The 11,756-nt window shown below is 43.9% G+C and overlaps 1 protein-coding gene across 1 annotated transcript in view; it reads right to left on the reverse strand.

Moving 5' to 3' along the window:
• The window catches only part of LOC144170388 (elongation factor-like GTPase 1), a 168,258-nt gene extending 157,190 nt beyond the window's left edge, over window positions 1-11,068 (reverse strand). The window contains exons 1-10 of the mRNA XM_077700159.1: window positions 10,770-11,068; window positions 10,567-10,634; window positions 9,695-9,779; window positions 8,949-9,076; window positions 7,922-8,059; window positions 6,980-7,078; window positions 6,125-6,240; window positions 5,120-5,243; window positions 4,012-4,091; window positions 3,415-3,551 (exon numbers count right to left, since the gene is read on the reverse strand). Of these exons, the coding sequence (XP_077556285.1) occupies window positions 3,415-3,551; window positions 4,012-4,091; window positions 5,120-5,243; window positions 6,125-6,240; window positions 6,980-7,078; window positions 7,922-8,059; window positions 8,949-9,076; window positions 9,695-9,779; window positions 10,567-10,634; window positions 10,770-10,860 (1,066 nt within the window). The 5' untranslated portion in view covers window positions 10,861-11,068. The remainder of the gene's footprint in view (window positions 1-3,414; window positions 3,552-4,011; window positions 4,092-5,119; window positions 5,244-6,124; window positions 6,241-6,979; window positions 7,079-7,921; window positions 8,060-8,948; window positions 9,077-9,694; window positions 9,780-10,566; window positions 10,635-10,769) is intronic.
• Between the last annotated feature and the right edge of the window lie 688 nt (window positions 11,069-11,756).

Consider the following 11,756-nt stretch of genomic DNA (forward strand, 5'->3'; position numbering starts at 1 on the left):
CCCTTATACTTTAAGTGTTACCCAAGCGCTTTCCTTTCACTTCACCCAACGGTGCAATACGCCGCTGCTTTTAGTCTATTCCCCCCCCCCCCCCCCCCAGAAAAACTTCTGCGAAAAAACAACAGAAAAACGAGGTCGATTAGGCGCGTGTGCATTTCGTTTTAATGATTCTCAGTCAATCTCGCCTTCGTTGCATTCGGTGTCAGTTCTACTTAAAACTAGCAAACCAACGATCGCACTTACGGTAGCGGTACTTAGGCGAGGGGAAAGCTGAGCCCCGCCGGCAATCATCCCCCTAAGTAGAGAGAGAGGGGTGTCACTTGTGCTTCACCATTGCGTCGACTGGACTTCGAAAACTTGAAGACGACTGTTGCCGCTCTCGTCACACTAGCCTATTCTTTTTTTTTTTTTTGCTCATTATAATGGGAGGAAGCGATGTATTATTGGGGTGTCCATGATATGCGAGACTTGATGAGTTAATTCCCAAGGAGGCGACTGAAGGCGCAGAAAGAGCGATTCCTAGGGTGGGGGCGCCGCCGATATGACCGCGACGCGCGGAAGGGCGTAGCCAGCAAACGATAGTGGCCATTGTGTTCTCAGCGGCTTTTTGGGTGGCTTTTTGTGTCACATTATAGAGGTTTCGTGCGCCCATGGTGAATGTAAAGCTTTTTCTCTGTTTTAAACGCGAAGTGTGCTATGTCATTGTTCTGAATGTATCACCCAATTCCTGCAAAAGCCTCCACTAAGAGGCTAGCAGTCTGTTCTAAATAACAAATAAAAAAAAATCACCGCGGTGACGCTTCGGAGACCGTGAACTCCTCCACGCCAGTAGGATTTTCGGGGGAAGCCGAAAATAACATGGCTGAAAAAGAAATCTGGTCGAGATTCGAGCGTACAGGCGGGAGGTGGGAGGGGGGGGGGGAGCGCTAGAACGAAGAATTAAAATGTGGTAAATGTAGGCTTGTAAACATTAAACGAAGGTTGGTTGTCCCGAACAGAATGGGTGGAATTCGTATGCACAACCGGTACGCGCGTAATCAGCATTTAGGACATTAGAACCTGCGGCTGTTTTCCAAAAGGCCCGTTTTTCCTCCCCGACAATATCCTAGACCAGTGTTTGCGACTTCATTTTAGCAAGGCAGCCCTGCCTACATAATACTCTTCATAAGGTTTTATTCATTCTGGGGGGCTAGCTAATGTTTGTTACTTTTTGGATATTGAGAGTGTTCATGTAATTGGAGGGTGTGTAATTTTTAAAAAATACAAAAGAGGCGGTAGACCATCGTAAACACGGGTAATTGTCTTAGCTAAAAAGAGCGAATCTAAATTAACAACCTGTCATAAATGAAAAAAAAAACGTGTGCTAAAGAATTCCATCGGCTGCATAAGGTGTCCCCAGGAAGAGGTATTAAACAAAAATATATGAATGTAGAATTTCGAAAATTCCTGGCAACGATCGAACATGGCATCAATAAAAAAAATAAATTCACTGCTCCAGATTGTTGTCCGTAACCCACGTTAAGCGGAAATAAAAATATAGCGGCTGTCGGAGACAGGCAAGCACCGGATAATTTGGTCGCCAAAATGTCCGTACACACAAATGTCCGTACACCGAAATGTGCATGCACCGAAACGCCCGTACACCGATCTGTCCGTACACCGATATATCCGTACACCGAAATTTCCGCACCGAAATATCCTGCACCGAAATGTCCTCGAGCCGTCTGGAGTTCGATGCTCCCTGAAAAAATTCGCCTAGGAGCGTCTTTTGATTATCTTTATCTCCAGATAATCTGCTGCCGGTGGTGTTAATACTCGTATAATATACGTATTTCGATGTGAGTTTTATATGTTTCACTTAATTTCGACCCAGGATTATCCGACACTATATTTTCATTTAAAAACCTAATTGTAACGTTAATGTAACGACACGTTCCAATTTTCGATGTGGAACTGGAACGCGTTCCTTTCGCAATAAAGGAACTTGTAACGGGAACTCGTTTCAAAATTGGCAAGGAACGAGGAACGAGCTTTCGTTTCTATTTCGGAGGAACGTGTACAACACTGGTCTCTTGTATGCAATGTTGCTAACATGGCAAACATAGGAAAATCAACCAAACCGTTTTCATTCACATGTCTCTTATAACCAAGTGTCTCTTGTAACAGTGTCTCTTGTAACAAGGTTTTACTGTACAAACTTTGGTCGGTCACGCTTCATTTTAATGACACCTTTTCTTTTATAACGAAAGTGCAACTAAGAGAGCTGCGCGCACTATCTGATATAACATAGAAATATTTGACCAGTAGGCTGAGAAGCGACTTGGAAAAACTCCCGGTGTCCGAAACTGCAGAAGTAGAAAGGCAACTTTGTTCGTGGACGCTGTGGAAGACTTCGTCCTGCTCAGTGCTGTGATGGCCACCAGACAAAGATCACATCCTTCCTTGAAAAAATAGGAACGCAGGCCTGCTTTGCCAAATGAACCTTGTTCGGTTGTAATTTCCCATTTCATGCTCTGGTTAATTGAGGTTGAACCGCCACAAGGAGGAGGATAAGGGCTGTCTTGTTTATACTGGTGTTTGAAGACTAAAATAATATGTTTCTGCAAAAAGGATTTTTGCGGCAGCCAGATTACCAATTGGTCTGAACTGATTTTTAGCTATACTACTGCTACAACAAATATCGGATATAACGAACTAAATTACTGCCCCGACACTACTTCGTTATAACGCGGTTCGACTGTATAAAGTTTGAATGCTCTGTTAGGGTCAGGCCATAAATAATGATGCTGAACTTTACAGAAATTATCTCTAGCTGCCTTCATGCATTAATTACATTTACAAGTAGCATACAGACATAAACTATCGATGTTACACCCCGAGCACCAGCCTCAGTAAGGTAGCAATATGACCATGTTTGACACTGCACTTTGTGCAGCACATGCATCAGTGAATTGCACTCGGGATTTGAAACATGTGGGCAGTGTGGGGAGAGGTGCATCGAAGCGTGAGCGAGAGCAGCTGGAGGCTTTTTTAATAACGAAAGAAGGAGAAAAATGCACCAGTGAACCATTAGTGTTTTTAAGTGATGAAGAAATCACGTTTCGAAGTGCGGGGCATAGGACAACATGTATGCGAGTGCAGCATCTTCTGTATTGAGTGTGAGGAGGCGAGAGGGGTGTCCCTTCTGTGCCTACGCTGTTTCGGGGAAAATCTATTTGAGGGAGCTCTTCCAATAGCAAATTGTGGTAAGTCCAGTGACTGTCCTTGTGTTATCTGTTTCTCCCCTCTCTGTAGCATTCTTCCACAGGCCTGTTTACTAAAGTAATTGTGAACCAACAGGCCAGGACTCCCGCGTTACAGAAACCGCATCACAGCTCCATAACAGGCCATATTGAATACAGTGAAGCAGCTTACCCAAGAAAGCGTCGGCAAGTGGTAGCCACTGAGTGCAAAGGGCCTGAAGCTGGACACGAGGGTCAGTGTGCCGGGTATCCCGCGCTGTCAGGGTCACACCGAGAGACTTGGTGATCTTCTCTACGGCCACTTTGTCACTGCAAAAATGAAACAAGCGGGAGGCACCGTGGTCTCACTTCCAAATGCAAAAAGCGGTCCACTGTTTATTTGCACACCCACAAAATGAACAATGTTCACATAAATGGCTGCATTTTCTTGAGTGACAAGAGATCAGCTTTAGTGACAAGAGAAAAAAAAAAGAAAGAAAAAGTCAGGCTCTCAGTTTGCATTAGTATATCATTGACCCAAAACCCAAGTATAAAGCACAGGAAAAGTGTGCAACTGGTAGGATGAATACTTGACACCAGAGTGAGATGAAGTGGCTTTGAAGCTGGCTTTGTCCAGTGGGTCATATTTTTGTAGTGGATAACTCAAACAACCTGCCCAAATCAAGTGTGACACAGCTTCACTGATGGTTATATAAAAGCTGCACATTCAGTAGCATTATTGCTGATGAGCAGGTCACAGCAGTGTAAAAGAAAGGCTAATGGTACGCACCGTCTAGCGCAGACAGCATCGTAGACCTCCCAGATATTGTCCAGAATGAGTTGAGCAAATAAAGGCTTCTTGCACTTGGCCTTGTAAAGACAAAAAAAAAAGTGGAACACCGACTCGCAATGAGTTACGCGGGAACAGCACTACAGTTGAAAGAGAATGCTAGCCACTCAACATTGCACAACACACACACAGTTCTACGATTTCGAGTTTTACAATGTTTTCAAATTCAAGGGGTAAACATTGTGGGCTACAATTTTAAACGTTTGGAACTGGAGAAAAATGTTCTTATTGCAGTCTTTCAAGAATGCAAGTTTTATTTTCATAAAACCTGCATTTTTATTTTCATAGACAAGAAAGTATAATTAAGTGACAAGCAAGGCTGGCCCGAGATACTTAAAATAGACTGCCAGATTACAAAAATCTCGATACCTGTGCTGGGAGCGTAAAATGCAGATACTCAAATACATTACTCATCCGACTTAATGGAATATCTCAGAGATATACCTCTGTCAATGCACCAAAGAAGGTATCAGGGAATCCTCATACAGCATCGATATTGAAATACTTTTTTGGATATTTTGGATATTATAAATGTTTTTCCCTACTCTTCCTCCTTGAGGTATTTATGAATCCTGTAATGTGGATGGCAGGCTATGCATTGCAAAAAAAAATATCACTCTATTAACTCACACAAGTAAAATCTCAACAATTATACAACCCAAACTGGTATAAAAAATATTTGCCAGTGATGAAGGCACTATAATTCCACTTGAACAACAGTATTTTCACAAAATGGTTAGGCTCACACAATCACTCCTTAAAATTGAGCTTACTTGGTGCAAGATTTTTATTAAATGAAAGGAACAAAATAATACACAAGTTTGCCAAGTAATCCTGCCCAAGGCAGTTAATTTACGACAGTTTGACAATGATAAATTCCTGAAGTCTTAAAGATAAGACAATTCATTACCCAGTTATCCCACCTGCCCTCGTGAACAGAGATTTCTGTTAACACTTAGAAGCAAATCTGAGCCTGCTTCACCCAATCAACATCCCGGCTCAGAAGGAATCCACACATCATTACGGGTACAAGCAAAGATGGACCAACCTGAGCCCCCTTGAGGATTCTTTTCGCCTTCATGTTGAGGTAGAAATCCCCCCACAAGGTTTTCTCCAGAACTTCCTTCCTCACACCCAGCTTTTCGGCGTACAGGTGAGCAAACTGAGAGGTGCTGAAAGCCAAGGAACAAGGAGTCAACCAAGGGGGTCAAACACAGTTCACACAGCAGAATCCCATTCGAGCCAAACTGGCATCAAGTCCTGCTGTAGAAATGCACGTTTAAAAAAAAAAAAACACTGTGTATATCAAACTTGGTCTACTCTACACAGAGTTTCTGTTCATTTTGAGTCTGAATTACCGTAAAGTTCCGAAACAATGCCCACCCAAAGTACACTGATATCAAGTGAAAAATATGGGATGGGCGAACTTTCGGGTCAGGTGCAAAAAACTACAAAAAAAAGTGGCCGCACCACCAACCAATACTGCGGAGATATCAAGAAAAAATCCGAGATGGGCAAAGTTTTGGGTCAAGCGCGGAAAGGACAAATAAGTGACCGCATCAACATGTGAATAGATGATTTGCGTTTATTTTGTTCACTTAGCGGTGCTAAAGCCATCGAGTTTAGAGGGTGGGCGATGTTTCAGAGGAGGGCATTCACTCAGAACTTTACAATAAAGATAATGCGCCACACTTACTGTGTATACCAGAAAGTGATGAGAACAGCGGTCAATGACATAGGTGCTACTATATGATCTCACTACCCCACACCACCACTAGGGCACATGTGCCGCCAATAGGTTTCATTTATTACGCAAAGCTTAGTGGCACTTTCCAAGGAAATGTACGACTGTTTGTCTCGACAAATTTGTGCCCGATATCGAGTAGTCAGTCAACGAGGATTCACATGACAACACGACAAGAAAGCCCACACTGCTAATTAAGTTCATACTAATCACCAAATGCATATATTCAGATTCTTGGGCCAGCTCTGGTAGGCTCAGGTAGTTCTGCTCTTATTCAGCCGTTCAGAGCTGTTTGGACACACAGCCTACCTGAATCCCCAGCCGTCCCAGGCACTGGCGAACACCACATTTCCTTGCTCCGGTGAAAAGTATAGGGTCGAGTCGTCCGCATCGTCAAGACCACTGTTCCAGTCAAACACCACGGCCTGGGATAATAATGCAGTCAATACGTTACAAGACAAGTATTTGGTTTTCCTTCAGTCTAATACAACATAATTTCACCTAGTCTAAGCATGCGAGTATGTAAAACAAAAATCTTCGTCGACGAAATTTTGTTATGGTTCTCAAAGTTATATGATACTGTGCACAAACCAACATCTTGATTTTTGCTCGTATCACTAGGTTGACCTTAATTTCCTACTTAATGCAGAATGAGTCACAGGATTGTTTTACGCACTACGAGGTCACATTTCAGTAACACAAAAGCAGCAAACAAGGCGTACAAAATACACAAGCACCCTCTGCCAGCAGAGGTGGCCCCAAATATCACTGAATAATTACCCACTAAAGTTGTGTTTGTATCTCACCCATGCTGTATGCATGTTGGCAACATGATTAGATGCTATGAAATACTGTGCATTAGTGTGTTGGTGCCTTTTTGCGCGCTCACAATCAGCGCGGCTCCAACTCAGTTGCTTATACCCTCGTCCCTCCCTACACTTAAAGCAGTACATGAGAAATTAACTGCAACCTTAGTAATTTATACAACAAATTGACTTGAACTGCCATCACCTAAATCGAGCAACAGCACAAAGTCATTTGTTATCGTGAGTACGACTGTATGGAGCCGGAACAATTACAACAATTACAACCAATGCTTGGAAAATATTCATATTCATTCTTCGAAATCTCTATACTCTTAACAAGCCCTGAAGAATGGCTCACCTCATCATCTTTGCTTGAAGGCGCGGGGTTTGCAGACGTTTCGTTCGACGTCTTCTCAAGCACGTCGGCAGCAAAAAGTTCACCAACAACTGCATTCACCTGGAAATGCAGAAACGGTGGACCCAGTGCCATCACTATGCCACTTTGTTTCCTGCCACATCAGCTAGTAATGGCATTAGCAAAAGCAAATCCTGAAGTTTTGAAGCGTGCGTTGTCTGTGACACCCCTCTGTGCTGCTCCATCCGCCGCAAACAGGGACCCATAGTGCGTAACCTCTTTGAGAGAGAGCAAGCCGGAGTACAAAAGGAGTGCAAAGTACAAAGGAGTTCAAAGGGGGACATATCTGCATTTCTTTTTTTTTTGCACAGAGCTCTCTCACATAGCCCTTCCCTCCACAATACCAGCAGGAGCTTCATCATAGTTGTGGCTGCCACTGCACTTATGAGTATTTTTAGATTGCTGAAGTGTGGCCAGTATTTATATGAACTTCGCCTCTTCCTCATAATCATCATCATCATCATCACCACCACCCCTATCATCATCACCATCATCCCCACCCTCATCATATTTCACATCCACTGCAGCATGGACGACTCTCCCACTGACTTCCAACTGCTCCTGTTCTGTTCGAAGTCATTCTTTGCCAACAATTTTCAGTATCTCATCCTTCCATTGAGTTACTGGTCTTGCCCTACTTCTAGCCTTGTCTCGCGGCAACCACTCGGCTACCCACGTGGTAAACCAGCTGCCACATTATGTGTCCAGCCCAACCCCACTTTTTCCTCTTGATTCGAGCTAGGATATCGTCCACCAGAGTTCGCTCCCTACTTCAGGACGCTTGTTTCCTATCTCTAAGCATTACCCTTATCATTCTCCCCATGGCTTGATGGACCGACCTATGAATAAATGCCTGCAACAAAACGGTCAACATGATCAACATGCCTGCTCCAGAATCTGTTGAAGGTGGATGTAGGCATCCAGAGTAGTCATCTTCTTTTCAAGGATGAGGCGATCCATCTTGTTGAGCACCAACAATGGCTTCAGGTTTTCAGCCCAAGCCAGGTGCAGCGCTACTTTTGTCTGAAAATGAATAAACAAATCATGCTAAACATCAGAAAGCACACCACACTTTATCTGGCATGATGCCAAGCATATTCACATGACAGTGGCTCTTAGGGAGGCATTAAAAGCCATACCACGTTTTAACTGATGGAAAACACATTTCATAGCCCTATCAGCTTTTGTTTGATGACACACGATGCTTCGCTTGTTTAGAGGTAAATAATTAAAGTTGGCCCTTCTCCATCCCACTTCTCGAATTATTTTTCGCGGTGTAAATAAAAACATCACAATATGTGCCGTTTTTCTTCAATGGAGCCAGGATAGCACTGAATGAACTTCAATTCAGAGCTGAACGATCTAAGAGGGACTTTGCAGTTCAGCCAGCTAGTAGAACGTGCAGTAAACACCTCAAACGGACAATGGAAATGCTGACAGCCAACTTGACTCTGCAGTACGTCGAGCAACAGGTGCCAAATAGACATTGTTACGGTTTAAAACATACTTTCGCAACACATCTGTTTTATAACTGAATGCTTTCACCTCAGGTTCTGCTACCCTTGGCACTTCCTCAATTTCATTTTAGCCCTTTGCAGTGCAGACCTTTTACCCACTTTCCAGCTGTTCTGGTCTGAAAAGTGGGTAAAGGGTGCGGACTAACACAGCTGGACCTTTTACCCACTTCTAAAAAACCGCTAAATTAAACATTGAACACCCAGGTCTGGCTACCCCGAAAGCGGACCGCTACGGACGTGTACGGCCGTGTTGGGCATGGCTCGGTAACGGACCACAAACGGCTAAAGCCGCACTTTCAAATGTCTTGACTGCATCTCGGATAACATAAAAAGCCATGAGGGCACCTATACAAGGTTTCATCCAGGTAATACAAATATGCAACGGAGATTCTCACCTGTGCACAAACACCTTCCACCACATCGACGACAATGACAGCCCCATCGCATAGCCGCACAGCTGCCATGACCTCACTCGTGAAGTCAACATGACCAGGTGAGTCTATTAGGTTGACTAGGAGGTCTCCTGAAAATATGTCACAGGCAAATTATTTGGTGCTGTCAGTACAAAAATGATGTTGCACTTGTTATGAGGAGAGTCTGCCCTATTCCAAGGTGTAGAAGTGCTGATTTTAAGCCTTATTCCACTCTAGTAGTGATTCATATTAGGTACACAGGTACAGGACAACAAAAAAGGACTTGATGCAACAGAATCAAGGCAACATATACGCTGGTTTGCATTTTCAACATCGGTCAGAGCTGCAAAACAGACCATGACAGGAGGAAAAACACGTGCACTTACACGCAGGCACATTTCATCACGGGCTGCCTTTTTTAACACACATCGAACCCTGACAGAACAACTTCGCCAAATTTTTTAAAACAGGAGCATTATTTTGCTAACTGTGAAGAATACTGTTTTCATCAGAAAGCCACACCCGTGGCAGAAAAACGGCACAAATGTTATCATTGGCTCTGACACATTTCATAGCGAAAACAAAAGGCTCACACATTGCATTAATAAACCGCGCTGCAGCAAGTCGTATAGTGGTATTTAGGACACTGTAATCTACCAATATCGGCCCAGCTTGCTTGTGCACTTTGGTGTCCCTCTAAAAGCTTGCACAGGATGTGGTGAACTTACTTTTAGGGTAGTAAAGTGTGATCGCGCTGGACTTCATTGTGATCCCTCGTTCTTGTTCATCTTTCCTGCTGTCCAAGTAGCGCAACTGAAAATTGAATAAATCCAAGATGTAGCCGCCATTAGTTGCGGCTATTTGTAGTGGTGTAGATGCTTTGCGCTGCATATTCGTTACAGGTTAGCCTGGTCAGTAAAACTTCTTGCTGGGCTAGTTGGTGAGTAGTCCCCATGGTTTGAAGCACAACGAAAAATCACGGACGGTGAATACAGTGTAGACAGGACAGGCACGAGCCCAGTTGGAAGTTGGCACCTGTCCTGTCTACCCCACGTTCACCGCCCATCTGTTTCCATTGCGCTTCAAACCATGTTAGCCTGGTCAGGCTGCATGCATAGACCATAGCGAGATAAAACTAATTCTGCTTCTCTATCTGCAAAAACACGTTAAAGCCACAATTTATGTCTGAGAAAAGAACTCAGTCTTTCAAAATTCGCAGGGGAAGGATGTTTTACAAAAAGATGTAGCCATGTTCTGTACGTAATTAAACCACGTACCCACTTGGTCGGGCCACTTTTGCCGCAAAGTATTGCGTAACGCAACTCAGACACATGTGCTACTTGCGACAAAAAAACATGTACTTGACTTTTTTTGTGGTTAATCAGGCGGCGCGAACACTCAAGGAGAACCCAGATAATGTAAATAATAACGAAGTTCAAAGCAATCGACACATTAAATAACAGCAAACTTGTGGGTAAACATAGACACTTTACGGTATGTGTACAATCGTTTTTGTTCACGCAAAAGCAAATGCGGTAACGGATTATTACCGTGCTGGGCGACTTCAGTTGCAATAAAGAAAGACACAAAAGACACAAACCTTTCCGGCTAATTTTTGCGATATAATGCCGTTACTAGCCACAAGAGAGTCTGCCAGCGTGGTTTTCCCTGCAAAACGAAATGATTTCACCTATTAGCATAAATTTGTTACCGGAGAAAAATTGCATATTACACCGGCTGATCGGAACGACGCAAACACTCTACTGTGTAAAAGGATCAATGTTAACTAGCGCCGACACTAACCATGATCCACATGGGCGAGTATGCATATGTTTCTGATGCCTTGCGTGTGCTGTTGCAACTCTTGGATCCTTTCGACCGAGATTCGCTTCATGGTTTCAGCTTCACTCGTCACACCTCCGAAATTCGCTAGGGAACTAAATTATTCCAGTGCTCTTCACGACACTCTTAGCCGCACTGTTATTGCACAAACACAACGTGTCAGTCTAGATTTCACTGCATTTTGCGAAGCTACCCAGCACATACTCGCAGACAAGCTCACCAACACGTTTGTACACTTGGCTTTGACTTGTACTTGTGTCTTCAGATCCGTTCGAAGCCACAAAATGAGCCAAATAAAGGTAGTGTCGCTGTCGCTTTGCCTGCCCACGTTTGCGAACGAGTTTCGCATTCAACTCGAAGGCTTAAAATCACGCTGACATTACAAATATATCGGCGCCTCGTCCTCTTGCCGGCATTTTATAATCAGGTGTGTCTGAGCTCGCTGTTATGGCGTTAACGAATATTAAATATTGAAAGATATAACCCTTAATCATGAAGAGCCTAAGACAGTTTTCACAGAGGTTCTGTTTTAAATGCAGAGCATTTCAGTAACTCACCATGTCACCCGCGTTGACGTCCATCGTAGTCCGCACCGTCGTTGTCCGCACCCCTACCCCTACACTATATAAAAAAAAATACTATCCGGCGCCTGGTTTCGATCCCTCGACCCTGCGGGCGGAACGCAATGTACATGGTGCTCTACCCACTGCGTCACAAAGCCGACACAGAATGGGAGGCTACGAACGCGCCTTATATCCTTGACTCATTCAAACTACGTCAAGAAGCTGCTGATACAACGCTTTCACTACCACCAACTCCCCAAACACTAAACGTTAACGTAATACACCCACCCCCTATGCGACGCATTTACTCGAGTCCCCCTCGCGGGGAGATGGGCCCAATTTTTTTTCAAAGGTTCAAAGCAGCTGCCTCAGCTGCGTGCCTGAG

The sequence above is a fragment of the Haemaphysalis longicornis genome, unplaced genomic scaffold (genome assembly GCF_048455015.1).
Source record: "Haemaphysalis longicornis isolate Haplotype H1 unplaced genomic scaffold, Haemaphysalis longicornis Haplotype H1 scaffold_2, whole genome shotgun sequence".
NCBI classification, from domain to species: domain Eukaryota; kingdom Metazoa; phylum Arthropoda; class Arachnida; order Ixodida; family Ixodidae; genus Haemaphysalis; species Haemaphysalis longicornis.